The sequence below is a fragment of the Rhineura floridana genome, chromosome 18, assembly GCF_030035675.1.
Source record: "Rhineura floridana isolate rRhiFlo1 chromosome 18, rRhiFlo1.hap2, whole genome shotgun sequence".
NCBI lineage: Eukaryota > Metazoa > Chordata > Lepidosauria > Squamata > Rhineuridae > Rhineura > Rhineura floridana.
Genome location: NC_084497.1, coordinates 11,867,645 through 11,886,489, shown reverse-complemented (window position 1 = coordinate 11,886,489; position 18,845 = coordinate 11,867,645). Strand labels below are relative to the sequence as shown.

The following is an 18,845-nucleotide window of genomic DNA, read 5'->3' as shown; positions in this document are numbered from 1 at the left end:
AAGAGACAAGGTTCTGTAGTTTGTAAGAGCGGAGAAGCAATAACCAAATTATCCTTGCAGGGAGGATAAGGATATTTAAAGTACACTGCAAGAAAGCCTGTACTGTCCTCTTTGAAATGAGGAAGCGTCATAGCTTAGTGGCAGAGCATCTGCTTTGCATGCAGAAGGGGGCAGGTTCAGTACCCAGCACCTCCAGATAGGTCCTGTCTGAAATCCTGGAAAGCCACTGCCAATCAGGGTAGACCATCAGCTTGGTGGGGCTGATGGGAGTTGTAGTTAAGCAATATCTGGAGGACCAAAAGTTCCCCACACCTGGTGTAGTCCCCACTCAACATGGCCAGTGGTCAGGAATTATGGGAACTGTAATCCAGCAACATGGGGGGACTCAAAGATTGGGAAAGGCTGGAAATGGTACTTTTCTGACACACACACACACACAGAGTGTATCCAATACTAGTTCTCTTCAGAGTAAACCCATTGAAGTGAATGGGCATGAACACCTAACTTAGGTCCATTAATACCAAGGGATCTACTTTAAGTTGAAGTTAGTTGGCTACAACCCACAATCCTTTGCCCCAAAGAACCTGCAGTATTTGGGACAAATTAAGAAACAATTATAGCAAATCCGTGTATCAGGAATGGGTCAGGTTGTAGTACAAACCCTAAATTGGGCTGGGAACCTATGGCCCTCCAGATGGCTACATCTCCCATCATCCCTGACAATTGGCTATGCTAGCTAGGGCTGATGGGAATTGGAGTCCCAACAACATTTGGTGGATCACAGGTTCCCCACTACTCCTATACAAAACTCACAGGGTATGGGGGAAGAGATATTTGAAGTGAAGCATGGGCAGGCAAACGGAGGGACTGAACCCTCCCTCCATCAGTAGTCTCACCTAAACCATCCCACCTGTGGAATCCTGCCCTTCCCTCTTCCCTCCATGACACTCAGGATGGCAAATGTGGAATTAAACAATCTTAGCCTTATCACATCATTTGAGGTAGGCTAGGTTGAGATATGGCGAGCATCACTTCCATGTCTGCAAGGCAGGAGATTCCACTATAAGTTCCCTAGACAGTGTTACATTGCAGCCTTTGTAAGGATTTCATGTTTAAACCTAAATCTGTCTCCTTCACTCTGCCACAATAGAAAGGTATTGGCTGATGTCCTACAGTACTAACCCCAATCCCCAAACCACCTCCTAAATGCATCAGAAAATGTGGTGGTAGGTCCTTGTGTTTGCCCCTCATGGCCTGAGGGTGCAAAATGGGCATCGAGACCATCTATAGAATAGAATGACTCTTCCAAATAAACTAAAACACACAATTTCATTCTAGTTATTTCATTTTGACTTTTATTTCAGCAAGCATTTGTAAATGACCCCGTGTATCCTGACCGCTATAGCTTTTTTACTTTTTGCTAAGATTGCGTCTTGGTTTTATTGAATGTTGAAAATCATTTTGTAGTGTCTGATTTTCACTATAAACCACCTTGAATATTTGTTAGGAGACGAAAGAGTGTATCAAAAAATCAGCTGAGAATTTTTTTCTTAATTGTTATTTCTTCTATGTTGTATTTTTATATTTCTGTATTTTAACCGTTTTGATGTTTTATTATTTTATTTGAGCAGGTCTGTGACTGTGTATCAATGAAGTACAAGGCTGATACACTCCGTCATCAATGCTGAAAGTAAACGAATATTAAGAGCGAAAACTAAATGTTTTAAGATGCAGTGCTGCACTGAAACACAACGGAGAACCAGCAATTTATATTTCATTGGAACGTTTTGACAATGGACCGCAAACTCAACCCACTAAAAAATCAAGTCTCTCTGCAGTCTATCGCCACTCTAGATTAGAATAGGGGATGAGGAAGAAATTCAATTCAGTTCACATCAACGGGTGGAAATTATAGGGAAGCAGATTTTGGTTGAACATTAAGAGAAGCTTCCTAACACTGAGAGCTGGTTCACAGTAGAACAAACTGCATCAGGACAGGAGCAGCAGCAGTTGGTGGCTCCATGTCAGTGGGGCAGTAGAATCTGCTCCAGGTTTCAGCCCAAACCGTCAAGCAGCTGTCATGCTGGAAGTGTGGGGTATTTAAACAAAGGCTTGGTAAGAACGTAAGAAAAGCCCAACTGGATCAGGCCAATGGTCCATCTAGTTCAGCATCCTGTTCTCATAGTGGCCAACCAGATGCCTATGGGAAGCCCAGTCAGGACCTGAGCGTAACAGCACTCTCCCCTCCTACAGTTTTGATCAACTGGTATTGGGAGGCATATTGCCTCTGACCACAGCTAGCCAGCTATTTGTCAGGGATGCTGTAGCTGCAAGTTTCAGCACTGAGTAAGGGTAGGATTACCTCCAGAAAAAAATAATAATCTTGAAATGTGCAGCTATGAGTGTATGTGATTGCTTTTAAATGTTTTAGTTTCAGTTGGTTTAATGTTTGTTTTTAATTGTATTGCTTTAACATTTTGATGGTCGTTCCCCTGGGTTCCCTTGAGAGGAAGAGCGGGACACAAATTTAATAAATAAATAAATTTTTAATTTATATCCCACCTTCCATCCAAAGAACTCAGGGTGGTGTATATATTTATCCACCAGTCCATTTATCATCACAAATACTCTGCAAGTTACACTACTAGCCATGATGGCTGTGCTCTGCCACCCTAGTCAGAGGCAGCATGCTTCTGAAAACCAGTTGCCGGAAGCCTCAGGAGGGGAGAGTGTTCTTGCACTCGGGTCCTGCTTGCGGGCTTCCCCCAGGCACCTGGTTGGCCACTGTGAGAACAGGATGCTGGACTAGATGGGCCACTGGCCTGATCCAGCAGGCTCTTCTTATGTTCTTATGAAGGACTGGCCAAGACTGTCACCCAGTGAGCTTCAGCTAACTAGGTATCTGAATGTGTCTCCAATCCACATCTGACGCTCTAGTAGGGATGGCAGAGGTGGCTTGTGGCTCCATGTCAGTGGGGCAATGGAATCTGCTCCGGGTTTTAGTCCAAACTTTCAAGGTGCTCTCAGCAGCCGCTGCCACTGAGCCACCAGCCATCAAGGGATGGAGGAATTGATCTTACTTAGACTCCAAAGCAAACTCACCTGACGAGATCTGGGTGGACCATGACATGGATTGGACCTATCTCCTATTTCACAATCCAGCGGATTCCATTATGAGGGTCTCTGGGTTTAAAAGTTCAAATTACTACTTAGGAGGTGGCCCAAGGGTTGCACGCTACCTCCACAACCCCTTTTTTTTCTTTAGACCTTTTGAAATAACGTTGTCCAGATGCCACCACCAGGTACCATGAATGAACACAGAACAAGCTCCCTTTTGAGCAACAGGGCTTGATGAAATTCTGTCACTGCCAGGGGGAATTGTAGAGGGGCTAGGATGTGGCTGCCCCTACATTGGGCCTTTAAAAGAAGAACTTGGGCCCCATTCCCAAACTTCTCGAATGAGGAATCTTTGATAATCTTCCTGGGTTCCCTAGAACACAGCCTGAGAAAGCACTGGATTAAACAAATAGACACTTTGCTTGATACTCAGCAATTCTTCCGAATTCAGTGGGATCAACTCCCAAGTCAGCATGCATCCATGACATACAGCCTTACTCTGTTGTCTCCACATCTTTTGTTCATGCTCTTGCATCTTTATTCCAATTAAAAAAAAATGACCTCTCTGGCCAAGCACACTCAGGAGGGGAAAAATACAGCCCACACTGCTACAAAGTGACGCCAACTTTATCTTTATTGCAGTAAGTTTACAGAAAAATGTGATTTTACACATTTGTAATTAAACAAACAACCATCTTGGTCTACATGGCTTGAAGGGGATAAAAGGCTGAGCCCACAAGAAAAGTTAAGAAGTTGAAAATGATGATGTAACATACATTCCAAACTCAACACAGCGGTATTTATCTTGGACCTTCTTCTCTCTCAAGATTTAGATTCTGCGACAGCGGCATTCTCTAGGGACTGCTCTTCCTCATCTGGTTCGGATGGCTTCACTTCGGTGTCAATGGTCAGATCTGTGGAGCCTTCAGAGCTGGACTTCCCCGGCAGGTCAGTATAAAGGTTCTTCAGGTATCTGAGAAACCGGCCTTTCTTGCTCCAATCTGCAGCAGTTACTCCCTGGTCTTTGGAAGCCGACTCTGGAAGAGGAGAGGTCAACAGCCTCAGTTTGGGAGGATCAGCAGACGAAGCACATTCCTTTTCCCAATCTTCACTTGCTTCGGAAGTGTTGGAATGGTCATTCTGGTGGGGAGTGCAGGGAATACTCCCCGTAGCAGGGACAACTGATTGCCCACTCTCATAATCCACCTCCCAGTCTTCTCCGCTCTCCTGAGCTGCTGTTTTGACCAGTCCAGCATCTTTAGCCTTGCCTACAAAGCTAGCAGATTCTCCAGTTCCTTGAGTTTTCTGCCATCCCTTCCTGGTGGCACCATCCAAACTCCTTTTTGCTTCGGGGGCTTCCCTGGAATTCTGCCAATGGCTGCCTTCTGGGTTCCTTTTACCATTGCTGGTGCTTGACCTGAAAGGAGACCCTTCTCTCCTCCAGCCTTGCAAGCCTGATTTCCAAGAGCTCGACTCAACAGTGCCTTGCCTCCGGTCACCCCAGGACCTTCTGAAATTCTGCTGCTTGCCTTGCCAACTACCCCCAGTAGCACGGTCTCCTCCTTCTCCTCCTCCTCTTTGGTTCTCCTTCCAGCCCATTGGGGACTGAGTTCTCTTCCAACCCCCTGCCAAGTGGGATGGGCTACAGTCAGACCAGCTCTTTCCATCACCTTGTTGGGCCACACTGGTCCAATGGCATCCATCATTTTGATGCTCTCTGACTCCACTATTCAGCCCTCCACAGCCACCATAACCTCCATAAGGTGCTCCCTGTTGGTGGACTCCGCCCGGCTGCTGCTGGATGCCAGCACTGCTCGGCACGCTGTGGCAACTCGAGTGGCAGCAGCTCACTGTGCTATGAGCAGCCGGACAATGGCACATGGCGAAAGACCCCTGTCCACCATGAATGGGTGTTGGAGGCAGAGCATACTGTGCTCCTTTGGCAGCGCTGTTGAGGAGGAAGTAGAGGACATCCAAGCGCACAGGCACCGTGATGGAGGAGAGATTACTTGAGGAGGAGGAGAAGGATGACACACGGCCCAGGGAGAAAGGCTGCAGTTTGGTAGGCCCAGATGAGGAGAGCTCACTGGAGGATGAACCAGATGACACCAGGACTGGTCTCCTCTCAGGAGAGCTGCTATTGGCTTGGTGATTCTTAGCCATGGGGGCCTCCTGTGCGATGCTGGCACTGGTAGCTGGAATGAAGAAACTGCAGAACAAAGAATAAAACAAGTGTCCCATTATTTTCTAGGTATTATTTTCTACGGCAGCAATACAATGTTCTACCTGAGAAAAGTCCTATCTCAGAAGATCTTTATGACCATTCCCCTCACCCCAATTCTCCTGAGGTAGGAAAGTATAAAACAGAAGTGGCTAACCCCCAGGTTCAGAGCCTAATTTGGAACCTCAACGACATTTTCATGTCCCCACAAGCCCCACCAATTTTGGTGGTGGCCCCCAAATGAAAAAAGTTTAAGCAGAGAGTGCTGGGGTAGGTGGAGATCAGGACCCTGATTGGGAGGAGAAATTGTCCTCCCAACGTTCAGACCGATCTAATAAGCTGGAAGTGGGCAATCACTACTACCCCTGACAGATTTGCATGGATGAGCTGGGGGAGCTGTATGTGCATGAGAGTGTGCATGTGTGGGGCTCTTTCAGTCTCACCCACCACTAGCATGCACCCTCACAAAGGTTGGCTCAAAAAAAAAAAAGATTAGCCACCTGACCTTGGGCCAGTCACTGCCACTCAGCCTCAGAGGAAGGCAATGGTAACCCCGCTCTGAATACCAGTTACCATGAAAACCCTATTCATAGGGTCACCATAAGTCGAGATCGACTTGAAGGCAATCCATTTCCTTTTCCTATAAGGAGAAGCAAGGCTGCCATGACATACCCACTTATTTGCAAGGAACCCCCACTGAGCTCGATGGAACTTGCTCCTGAGGAGACATGCAAAGGATTGCATTGTAAGCATAGCTCTGCACATGAAGATAAATCACCCGGTATGAAGTCATATAATTTCAGTTTGCAACGGAGGAGGGAAATTGTGTTTGACTCCCTGCACACAGAGAAACAGAAAGTAAAAGACTACTAGAACCTTTTACTGTATTTGTGCTGTATGAGCAAAGACATTTTGATCTGGCAAAGATGGAAATGTTACCTTAACTTGGTTCCCAAACTTCCCCCCCCCACAAGGACCACTTGAAAATTGGTGAGGGTCTTGGCAGACCCACTTCATGATTCGTCTGCCTGTTATAGCTATTATAATGTGCTGTGCTAGGTGCTGCATATTTTAATTGTATTTTATTGCTTCTTTTATTTCTGATATATATTGTATTTTACTGTATCACAATTTGAATTCTATGGAATTAAAATTGTGATACTGTACAGTAAAATAAAACATACATGAAATAAAACAGGCAATACAAATGCAATTAAAAATCAATATGAATATGTAATGCAACAGATGTGCCATCTCCCATCTTCAACTACAAATCCACTAACACCCCACTTGAAGGAAGCTGATGAGCCACTGGTGGTCTGCAGACCAGAGTTTGGGAAACGCCACCTTAACTCAGTGTGTTTGATACAGGTTCATGGATTCAGTTTGATGGGATCACATGTAAACTCATTATGATGTTTTGGATTACATTCAGATATCACCAAATTATTTTTAGGCACTATAAACACACACACATACTGTCTATATTAAATAAACACACATATATAGTAAAAACATCTTTAACCATCCAGAGCTAACAGTATAGAAACCAACAGTAAAGAAAACATCTTTGCATGTGCACAGTGGCTCTTTCTGTTAACATCTGAATTTATAAGCAGCCCCCACAGATGTGGGACTCAGGGGAAGCCCGTCCCAATTCACAGCACATGGCTTTGCAAGCAAGTTGGAACCTGACCAACTCCCCCGCTGCCTTACAGCGCAATCCTATGCAGGGACTTTTTCTATTTAGCCTGCATACAGAAGAGTAATCTATAGAGTTGTTCGTTATAATTTTGCATACAAGTTCGCAACTGGGGTGCTGGAGCAAGGTGCCCCACATCAGATCCGATTTGACCGAGGGGCTTCCTGAGGAAAGAGGAATCCCACCTCGGTTCACACTGGGGTTCACACTGGGGCAAAGGAAGGAGTTCTGCCTATAAAATGAAGGGGTTTTGGAGCGGATTTTCTTTTTTTAAAGAAGGTAGCCTGCTTGGACACTTAGGGATAGAAATCGGTTTAGCGCAGCTTCCTTCGTTGCAGTCTAGAGATGGCGCACACAGTCGTGGGGACAGGAGAGAGAAACATCCGTGTGTTTTACCTGCGATCCGCTTTGCCCTCTCACGCTCTTTTTCCGTTGTTTTCCACGCGGCCAAAGCAGCAACTGTCGCACGAGGAAGGGGCACACAACGCATGCGCATTAGCCCTGAAGATGGCTATAGGCGCGGCTCCAGCCGGAGGGTGGAACCCAGAGGCTTTGTTTACAAACAAGAAAAAAAGTGGAGTGCTGGGAGGAGCCTAGCGAGGGGAGGGGTCTATAAAGCTCGCAGAAGGGGCGGGGCTTCACCTTACGCTGTGTGATTGGAGGAATAGCAAAAAAAAGATAAGAACGAAGCCTGAAGATCAGGAAGGGAGGAATACTGATGATGATAATCAACTGCTACAGTAATACTGCTAGTAGTAATAGTTCTTATTAACCACAATACTAATAGTGATGACAATTAACTATGGGTGGTATTCAGTGCTAGCCCTATTCAAAATAGACCCATTTAACTTAATAGCCATAATTAACTTAGGGTCCATCATTTCAGTGGGCCTACACTTGAATACAGCGCTGTAGCGGCAAATTCAGGGTCCCTTCATGATAGTCACAGCCACGCCCCTACCCCCCTTGTTTTTGCTGCCGGGTTGAGAATGAGATCCTTGTTAATACCTTCTCTCCTAACAACACAGGAGCCAAGCAGCATGAAAAGAGAGTGTTAGCTACTCAGCTCCCTTCACTCTCCAATCAGCAGGAAAAGACAAGGAAGCATGTTAGAAGACTTTTCAGTGGCTAATACACTCCCCTTTTATGCTGATTTGCTCATAGGATAATGGAGATACAAAATTAAGGTGTCCCCCTTGGTAAACAAGGCTCCTGTGCCTTTTAAAGCTGCATAACAAGCTGAAGTTTAGTAGGTTGACTTTGACCTTTTCTCCCATTCCTGCGATTTCATGCTTGGAGGGACTTTTCCCCCAGCATAAATAAGGCAGGGATTGGGAGTGTGTGTGTGTGTGTGTGTGTGAGAGAGAGAGAGAGAGGGAGGGAGGGAGGGAGGGAGGGAGAGAGGGAGTGAATGAGTGAGGGAGAGTGGCCGAAAAGCACTGCTACAAAAGGTTTAGGAGCCCCCTTTGGGAGGGTTGGGGAAAACTGACAGTTCTTTTTCTTTTATTTTCCACCTTGGATTAGAGAGATTTCCTTCATGGCTGCATACACACACCGCATGCCATTCATTTATGTCAAAAGCACATTCCTTCCTTCCCCAACAGAATCTTGGGCAGTGTTGCTTGTTAAGGATTCTGGGAACTAAAACTCTGTGAGGATTAAATTATGGATCCCAGGACTGGTTGGGACAGGGTGGTGGTGGTTATATTCTTTCAATGTCCTTTGAATAAGACATTCCGAAACTGTGATCAGTGGTCGCGAGTTTCGTTCAGGTAGTCAGTGACATGCCTGTGGATCTGCAGTTGAAGACAGGAGACAGCACATCCATCACATTAAATATTCATATTGATTTTTAATTTATTTTAATAGCTTCTTTTATTTCTTATATTGTACTGTATTTTATTACAGTTTGAATTGTATGGAATACAATACATAGAAAATGAAAGGATCAAGAAAAATACAACTAAAAATCATACAGCGCCTAGCATAGCACATTACAATTGCTACAAGAGGCAGAGAAATCTTTAAGTGGCCCGCCAAGACCCTCAGCAATTTTAACATGATCCACGGGGAGGGGTGAGTTTGGGAACCCCTGCTTTAAATGGATGGTTTGTACACAGTTTTCTTCAGCACGGTATAGTGATCGGGGCAGAGATAGTGGGTAAAATTTAAATCCTGTGATTTACCCAGACACAGTTTACCATGTGATTTAACAATCAATCCCTCTTCTCAGGGAATTCTGGGAATTGTAACCCTGAGGGGGAAATAAGGGTCTCCTAACAGCTCTCAGCACCCTTAACAAACTACATTTACCATGATTCTTGGGGGGAAGCCACAATTGTTTAAAGCAGTATGATACTGCTTTGAATGCATAGTGCAGATGGGGCCTTAGATCAGTATGTCACGTAAACTGGGGAAAAAATTGCATGGTGGCAAACTCCCCGTGTACCACTGCTATAATCAAAATTAGAGCAGTTGCTTTAGCATAAACGTTTTCAGCAGTCCTGATTACAGATCTCCTACATCATGCCTGATGTGCCTCCTGGTAATATATTTGTTTGGTGTGTGTATGTGTGTGTTGTTCAAATGTAATGACTTCAGTCCACATTCTCAGAGTGGTTTAACAGTCAATCCCTCTTCCCGGGGAACTCTAGGAACTGTTGCTCTGTAGAAGGAACAGGGGTCACCTAATGACCCTCAGCACCCTTAGCGAACTATAGTTCCCAGGATTCTTTGGAAGAAGCTCTGGTTGTCTAAAGGAGCCTTTCCCAACCAGTGTGCCTCCAGATGTTGTTGGACCACAACTCCCATCAGCCTCAGCCAGCATTGCCAATGGCTGAGGCTGATGGGAGTTGTGGTCCAACAACATCTGGAAGCACACTGGTTGGGAAAGGCTGGTCTAAAGAGACATGATACTGCTTTAAATGTGTAGTGCAGATGGGCCTCAGTCTGAGGACGCTCCATGCGGAGAAAGTGTGGATCGGCTGAGGGCCCCTCCAGCCATGAACTGTGCATTTGTGATGATTTGTGCTCATGATAGTATCAGGCGGTTATATGTGTTCTCATTATTTGCACCTGCAAATGTTTAGGGGTAGTCAATTTCTCTGTTTCCAATCAGTGCAAGTCCTGTAGCTTCCTGCTGAAATGCTGTAACTTGTCCTACCACAAATGTTCCAGATGTTTTTTTCAGTCCCGCCTTTGTCAGGCTGTAGCACAAGAGTGCCCTCCGGAGGGCAATAATGCAGTAATGCTGAGGAAGCGTTGCCAAACAACAAATAAAGCTGAACATTGTGTTGGCAATCCAGCATAAACCCACCATTTCTACACTATTATTGTGTCAGTGCCATGTTGCGGAATATACCCACAAAAAGCACACCAGTCTGGAGGGGCCCTCAGACACATTAAGAAATAAACTTCTCCACTGAGGTGGTGCCTTTTGACCTCCAAGTAGGTGCCTCGATTTGCAAGTCAAATTAAGCCAAGTAGACATCATGGGGTCCCATTTTCTCTTCCTTTCTCCTCCCCCAGGAGGGCACTGATCTGCTTCTTCAGTTGCCGGGCTCTTTCTTGAGCTTCCTGGCTGGCTCCCGGATCATCTGTTTCCACCAAAACTTCCAGGACTGAGCGCAAGGCATCAGTGTTCTTGACCGACTCCATCTGTTCTGGGTCCGCTTTGATCTCTTCCACCCAGTCCAAATATGCCTGTAGCAATCCCATGTCGGATAGGAAACTGCTTATGATCTTGAGCTCAGGTTTCCTGCGACTCAGCTCAGAGAGTACTTCTCTCCCAGCCTTGCACAGGCGGTTCCCCACGATGCTGAGAAAAGTAAACAAGGCTTGTAAAGGACACTGGGAAAGGTTGGCTAGACATGGGGTTGGGTCTATACTAAAGTAATCAGGTCCCATTGAAACTTAAGTTAACCATGACTATCTTTCCCCATAGATTTTCAGTGGGGCAGTTAACTTAGCCTGGATTCAACCCATAATATGCAAACAAGCAGATCTTATACGGTAATAGGAAAGCGTTCAGTTGACACGCAACCCCCTGCTCCACAAATTCAAGAAATATGTGAGGATGGTTTGTTTATTTAATTTCTATCCCACCCTTCCTTCCAGAAGGAGCTCTGGGCGGCCACGTCATGTGGCTACCCCTCTTGTCTACTGAATGTAAAAGGGGGTTTAACAAATTCATTTGTGTGCTTCCTCCGAGGGAGGTACGGAGGATGGTGACATGAGAACAGGCCTTCTCAGTGGTGGCCACCTGCTTATGGCATGCTCTCAACAGAGAGGCACACCTGACACCATCATTATCCATCATTAGGGACCAGGCAAAAACACTCCTCTTCTCCCAGGCATTTGTCTATTTGGAGGGTTCTTGGAGGGCTTTTGACGTTTTGGCCTCTTTTAGGAGGTGAGTTGTTCCACCATCTTATCCATGTATTGTGTGTGTGTGTGGGGCGGGTTACTTTCTGTTTGGGTTAGCTTTATATTGTTTTTTTAATAATAATAATGTTGGCTACTAGTTACGTGTGTATGCTGTCTCAGTGGTAGCTGAGGATGATGACCTCTAGAGGGCATCAGGATAGCAAAGGCTGATTAAGATCCTTATTTTCTTCTGAGGTCAAGATCTGATATTTTTAAATGCTTTTTTTCATGAAACTTTTATTAATAGATAAGATTTGTTTCTTTGATATATGACTTCATTTGTATAGCAGCAAGTGATTATACTGCAATAAATGGATGGATATGATGATGATGATAAATATTAAACAGAGTTTGGGTCATGTCTAGCCAGCCTACACAACAACGGTTTCAACAGTTTAATTGTTGTAAACCGCCCAGAGAGCTTCGGCTATGGGGTGGTATAAAAATGTAATAAATAAATAAATCATGTCTGATTTTAAAAAGTGTTGGTGTCTGGGAAGGGTCATGGCTGGGCCTTCTTAAAAAGGTCATAGAACAGGTCGGGGAGGCTAACTATTGGCCCCCTAGAGAGGTTGCTGAACTCATAAGAACATAAAAACACAAGAAGAGCCCTGCTGGATAAGCCCATGGCCCATATAATCCAGCATCCTGTTCTCACCTTGGCTGACCAGATGCTCATGAGAAGCCCGCCAGGAAGACCTGAGTGAAAGAGCACTGTCCCTTCCTGTGGTTATTCAGAAACACAGTAGCTATTGATAGCCTTCTCCTCCGTGCCTCCAGTTCCCATGAACCTCAGATGGAATGGCCAAAGATCAGGGATGACGGGAGTTGTAGTCCAGGAGCATCGGGAGGGCACACGTTAGCCATCTCTGGAGTAGATTCTAGTGGGGCGTGGCAGGAAGCTTTCTCTTGGCCTCCCTAGTTGGTGCTGGCAGATACTGTGGGGTGGAGCTTGGGCTTGGGCTTCTAACATGGCATGAAGGTGTTGCCTATGGAAGCGCAGGAAGAAGGGACTCCTATTACCCCCAGGGATGGTCAGTGGTCAGAGGTAGGGGACACAGGGAGCTGCCTTATATTGAATCAGACTGGCAGTGGCTCTCCAGGGATTCAGCTTGGGTACTCTCCCAGCTCTACCTGGAGATGCCATTGGGGATTGAACCTGAGACCTTCTGCACGCAAGGCAGATGCTCTACCCCAGAACTACAGGCCATTCAGCCAAACAATGGGAGTTGAAGTCCAACAAAGAGCTGGCAGGCCACAGGCTCCGCATTTCTGCCTTGATGGCCGTCTGTTCCTCCTCACTGCAGCTCAGCTCAAGGAATCTATCCTCCCCTTTTCAACTATAGTTATTTTATGTGCAGTTATAAAGGAGGTGAAATTCAAATACGATATGCATACACAAAAGATGTTGTGTGTGCATACGTATGTGTCTGTGTATAAAAGATACACATGTTTCCATATTCTATAATATACACACGTTGAAAACAAATGCTATAGCAATTACAGCACCTGTTAGGTTAACAAGGAATGTGACACAACAAATTTCCTGTATGTAAAAATACTGTAAGTTCCTTTATTTGTTTATTAAATAAATAAACCTCTCACAAAACAACAGGCTGGTGTACAGAAGGGAAAAAAACCTTTAAAAGCAATACAGAACAATTGTGAAAGCAACTGGCTGCGCAACAACATTTTGAACCAGTGCATAGGTTATTGTAAACCGCCCAGAGAGCTTCGGCTATGGGGTGGTATATAAATAAATAAATAAATAAATAAATAAATAAATAAATAAATAAATAAATAGGCAAGTTAGTATAAAAAAATCTTCAAGAGACACATGAAAGTCAAAAGGGAGGGTGCCTGTCAGATGTGCACTGGAAGAATGTTCCACAGCATGAAATGGGCAACACTAAATGTCCAACTTCTGGTGCGGCCAGCTGGGGCTCTGTAACACAGTGGACAACTAACCGCACTCCTCTGGGTGATCTTAGTGATCGAGCTCAGGCTGTCTTTCCTGGACTCAAATTGTTCATGAAAGTATTATCTGGGTCATTGATTAATCATTTATTTTTAACATATTGTATCACCAGGTTCTACCTACATAGCATTGCATTATAGTGTGTGAGAGTGTGTGATCTTTGGGGGGGAGGAAGCGGCCATGTCTCATTGATTCCATGTTGCCTGCCCCACTAAAACTCTATCCTGCCAGGCTTTGGGGTTTTTTTCCAGATGTTTGCAAAAATATTATACTGAAATATCAACCAAAGTTACTCACGTCAAGAGCCAGAGAGTTGTGTTGCCCATCAGGGAATCCACAATATTATCCAGGCCACTGTCCGTGATTCCTGTGATATCCAGGTAGAGCTCTTCAAGAGTGTTGTTGATCTGGAGGGCATCCCATAGGCTTCTCACCCCCTCAGAACCCAGGCAGTTTCCACAAAACCTTAACAATGCGGGGGGGGGGGTAAGAGGAGAAACAGAGAGAGAAGAAAGTTTAACTTAAAACAAGGAAGAACTCCTGCTAATAATGGATTTCAAACTAACACTTTGAGCATTCTTGTACAGGAAAACCCAAATTATCAGAATGAATGAAGCAAAAACAGATCATCTGGGGATTAGGCGTTGCTATCACATTATTTATTTGTTTGTGTGTTTATTCAATTTGCATCCCACTTTTCCACCCAAATGCACCCAAAGAGGCACACAACACCACAGAAAAAAAACATATCAATATAGCATTACAATAACAGTCCAATGTCAATTCAAATGCAATGTAATATAGAGTTGAAAGTGGCCAGAGGGTCACATGATCCAACCTCCCAGCGAAAGGAAGGATCCTTCCGAGAAATCTAAGATAGGTTGCCATTACAAGGAGAAAGCAGGTGCAGTATACAAAAGCAAAGAGCTTCAGATAACTCGAGCAAGTGAGCCAAACAGCATGCTACAGGTCAGTAGGGTCCAGTGGGGTGGCCTGGCAACTCACAGCAGTCGTTTCACCTGGCACTGCGGGGACTTCAGTATTTCAGCTTCTATTACTGCTGCCTTGCAGTCCAGAGAATTGTATCGCAACCTGGAAAATAAGAGATTCATTTGGATAGGACAATGCTGATTTTCTCAGTCCATTCAAAAAGACACTGCGGATGTCACTCCACTCCCGCTGCCTCCAGGGACCCAGAAGTTTAATCTCCTGCCAGTTGCTAAGCCCTATATCATGTCTAGAATCCAGAAATACCAACCACAGACAGACTGGCCATTGACACAAATTGGCCAGAGCCTGATGAGCTGCAGCCAACATGGCTTGCACTGGCCACCTATCTGGTTCATATGAGCTGGAAAACTGATCCTAACTAGACCTGACCTAAATGCCACCACATTTGCACAGCTGGGAATAGGATGCTGGGGTCCTGCAGCCTCCCCCTCCCACATAAGGCCAAAGCTGAGGCTAGAAAACTGCCAAGAACATACTCACTGCAGAGTCTCACACCGATGGAGAAGGCCCTGCAGCCGCCTCAATCCTCCCACGCCCATGTTGCTGTAACAAGTTGAGATTCCAGAGCGTCTTATGCTCTGAGCAGCCTAAGACATAGGCCAGAGCAGCGCAATCAGCTGGGTTCAAGGTCACCTTGAACAGATCCACCTCATCCAGATTGGAAGCTACGTTCCGGGTCACCCCATCCTGGTGCAGTTCTGCCAGGCAGTGCAGCAAGGAGAGCAGCTTCCTGTCACATTCATATTGAACTTTCTTCCCTAGCCATTCTGCCAAAGGCACAAGGGGGTCCCCTGTCAAGCCCCCAACCAAGCCCTCCAGCTTGCCCTTCATCCTGGAGCTCAAGAGGCCCATGAAGAACCTGGAAAACATTTGCAGATTGTCCCACTGTTGGCCTCCACTCAGGAACTCCTTGGTGTAGCCGAGAAGTCCCTCTACAGCAGATCCATCTGGTAGGGATAGAAATCTCTTGGTCTCACCATATTCTTGAATGTTTCCATCCCACCAAAGATCCAGGCAAGAAGTTAGCTCCTCACCACTAGGGTCCAAGATAGCCACAGAGTACAATGCAGCTAAGAACTCCTGTATGGTCAAGTGGAAGAAGCCATAGACCTCATCTTTCTCCTTGAAGAAGATCCGGTTCAAGAAAGTGCCAGGCAGGTTCTCTGGGTCAAAGCCGAAACCGCGTAGCTCATCTGCATAGAACACAATCTGTCCTCTCAGCAGAGCAGCGTAGGCAAGCTTGCCAAGCTGCAGTACCAAGTCTTTGGCTTTTTCTAGAGCACAGTTTGGTCCTCCAGCTTGCTGCAGCGAACGCCGGTGCAGCCGAAGGATGGTGCATAAATACTGGCGGTAGACCTCGGTGATGGTGCTGGGTGGGGAGGCCTCCCTCACTCCAACACGTGGGAACAATTCATCCAGAGCTGTGCAAAGAATGAAGCAATAGAGAGGAATAAAACTGAGGCTGGCTAAACCTTCATGGGCAGAGATGTAGCCAAGCACAGCCGTAGCACGCTCTGGATTCCGGAAGAACCGGAGGAAGTAGTCCTTAATCTGCTGTTCTTGAAAGCCAAGAATAACAACATGGCGATCAAAGAGATCTTCTGGAAGGATGACAGAAGGCCTGGATGTGACTACAATGGTGGACTCAGGTAGCAATGTCCTATAGAGGAGCCCGTGCACCAGATCTTTGACATGAGCTGGCTGGTTCATTTGGAAACAAGAATTCTTGTTCTCCAGAGAGTGCCTGAACTCATCCAGACCATCTAAAATCACCAGAAGTTCTCTTTTTTTTTATCATTAATTTTTATTCAAAGTTTCAAAAAACAAAACAGAACAAAACAAAACAAAAAAAACACAAATTAATAACTAATACAATAAAATAAAATGTTGACTTCCGATTTGTCGCAGATCAGTTATAGGTCTATAATATATAACAAACCTGTCTCTTAATATATTACAAAATCACTTTCCTCCAGTAGTTATCTTAATTAATCATCAAATCTCATTAACATCACTTTATTCTTTCTGCAAAAAGTCAAAGAGAGGTTTCCACTCCTTGAGAAATATATCCATCGATTTTTCTCCAAATAAACATGTCAATTAATCCATCTCATCAAGTCTGCTAGGTCCAGTAATTTCAATAGCTTCCATTATCAGTGTTAATTCCATCTTCCATCTTCCATCCTTGCACCCATAATAATCTTGCTGTCATAGTCATAGTCATATAATAAGAGTGTCTGATGGGAATTTCCTTCCTCACAAATATTTCCTTGCCATCAATTCTGAATGTGTTACTGAAATGTTGTTGTAAAGTCATATCTCTGTTCCTCTTCTTTACGAAATGCACTAGCACATCTCTTGAGAATTTTTCCATTGTCACATATCTGTAATTAATTCTATAAATTTTCTCTATTTCAAGCTCCATCACATCATTCCAGTCCAGAAATTTTATCGAAACATTGATAGCTTTATCTCTGATATCTTCATCAATTTCTTCAGGGACAACGCTGAATTCCAAACCGTAATCTTTATCTCTAGGATCCATAAACTCCAAATCTTTTTCCAGTTCCACATTTGATATATCTGTTCCAATCTCCAGGACTTGCATCTTCCCTTTAATTTTTCTTTCTTCTTCTATTGCTTGTCTAGTTATATCTTTGATCTCATCAACCTCCTCTCTCATAAAATCCCCTATTTCTTTCAGCTCCTGCTTCATGTTGCCAAATTCAATTTTCATCTCTTGTTTGCTATGTCTCAGTTCTTGTTTCGTTATCTCAATCTCATCCATTATTTTCTGAAACATATTTACATCCAGGGTCTCAGCCACTTTCTTGATTGTCATTCTTAAAACCAAGAAGAAGAAAAACCCTTCAATTTCCAATATAGCACTATTCCCAAGCAAAGAGCAATTTATTTCTTTTTCCAGCAACAAAGGAGTTAATATTCCAAACCTGATGACATCATAATGTAGACAGCACAAACTGCCTTATCTCTTATGTGTCCAAGAATGCAAAACAAATTTAGTTCACAGCATCCAAATAGTTAGTGGCATAAAGAACAAGCAGATTCGTCAAAATGAAGTAGACCAGAAAAAATAGTCCCAGACATATAATACTCAAAAGTTCATATAAATCAATTTTTTTCTCCTCAGATTAGATGCCCCTCATCCGTTTGTATCTTTATAATGCTCAATTCCAGGCCAGCTTTTTGCAATAAAAACAAAGATAAGCTATTTCGATTTCCTTCCGCCTTAATTCCGTGTATAAAAGAGAAAAGTTATAACTCACCCAGGGATTCTTTACTGCTGGTTCTTTTAACAAATCTCTTTTACTGTAACAATTTAAGCCAAATGGTAAGGATAGACAGAAGAATCCTTGCCTGTTAAAATCTGTTTTTCTTAGAAGAAAAGAAAAACGTCTCGCTTAATCAGTTTGAGCTTGCTTGAAATTCCCTGGCTCTGTCCGATGCTGCTGGCTGGACCTTCGTTCATAGGCGATCCTAATGAATTCAAGTCCCCCAACAAACACAACGAAGCTTGTGGATGATCTCTTAGTTTCTCCCTTGCCTGGGAGAAAGTTTTTACCAGTCAAAAAAAACCTTTTGACTGGTTTTAAAACTGAAAAAGCTTCCTCTGAGACGAGAGCTCGTCTCAGAGGCAGGCACAAGTGAAGCAATCCTTCCCGGAAGTCCAAAATCACCAGAAGTTCTCCAGGCCGACCCAACAGCTCAGGAAGAACCCTGTTTAGGTGGACGTGCTTGGTGAGGATCAGATCTTTGAGGCTCTGGGGCGTCCTGATGAGGCTGAGCTCTCGGAAGGAAAAGTCCAGCAGGCAAAGGAAATCCTGAAAGGCTGCACCCAATGCCCAGTCATGGAGAATCTTCTGGGCTGCTATGCTCTTGCCAATGCCAGCAGCCCCACTCAGCATCACACGGCGAGGTGGAGGGCTCTCCTTGGAAACTGAAGAGAAAAGCTGGCGTAGGGCCAGGCGGCGGGGGGCATGGAGGGAGTAGAGGCGAGCCCGGCGAGAGGCCAGCTGCAAGTAGTCATGGCTGGTGGAAGCAGATTGGGGGCTGTCGGACAGTAGCAGGTTGGTGTAGCGGATCTCAATGTGCCCGCAGGATTCACTGTCATCCACATTGGTACAAAGCTTCTCTGTGCGGGTCAGCAGTGAGCAGCGGTGGTTTTGCAGAGCAGCTGGCAGGAGGATAGCAGTGGGGATGAAGGGGTAGGAAGAGACCCAGAGAAATATGGAGGATAATTCTGATGGAACACAAGCATGAGCAAGGGGATCCCCCCCTTTAGTTTGAAACTCCCATTTGGAAAGATATCTATGTTGGAAGGCTCTGAGGCCACATCTGTTTCCAAGTCCTATTGACCCAGATCCCACCTT

The 18,845-nt window shown here is 44.9% G+C and overlaps 1 protein-coding gene and 1 pseudogene across 2 annotated transcripts; both read right to left on the bottom strand.

The window, feature by feature from the left end:
- Window positions 1-3,733: 3,733 nt before the first annotated feature.
- On the bottom strand, window positions 3,734-8,122 carry LOC133372438 (uncharacterized). Of its 2 annotated transcripts, XM_061601052.1 has the most exons (3): window positions 8,049-8,122; window positions 6,011-6,056; window positions 3,734-5,326 (listed from the first exon to the last, which is right to left on the bottom strand). In XM_061601052.1, exons 1-3 carry the CDS (start codon window positions 8,080-8,082, stop codon window positions 3,940-3,942), a joined length of 1,467 nt encoding a protein of 488 aa, XP_061457036.1. In that variant the 5' UTR covers window positions 8,083-8,122; the 3' UTR covers window positions 3,734-3,939. The 2 variants fall into 2 exon arrangements, with proteins under 2 accessions (XP_061457036.1, XP_061457037.1); XM_061601053.1 differs by lacking the exons at window positions 6,011-6,056; window positions 8,049-8,122 and adding an exon at window positions 7,437-7,619.
- A 1,816-nt stretch (window positions 8,123-9,938) lies between these two features.
- Window positions 9,939-18,845, bottom strand: part of LOC133372798 (NLR family CARD domain-containing protein 3-like) — a 28,121-nt pseudogene continuing 19,214 nt past the window's right edge.

Excerpts from the sequence above, each read along its gene's own strand:
- LOC133372438 (XM_061601052.1), bottom strand. The coding sequence starts at position 8,082 with ATGCTGCTTGGCTCCTGTGTTGTTAGGAGAGAAG. Across the intron at positions 6,057-8,048 it reads CTGTGTTGTTAGGAGAGAAG|GAGCAAGTTCCATCGAGCTC; the intron begins GTATTAACAAGG and ends ATGTCTCCTCAG. Across the intron at positions 5,327-6,010 it reads GGTTCCTTGCAAATAAGTGG|TTTCTTCATTCCAGCTACCA; the intron begins GTATGTCATGGC and ends TTTGTTCTGCAG.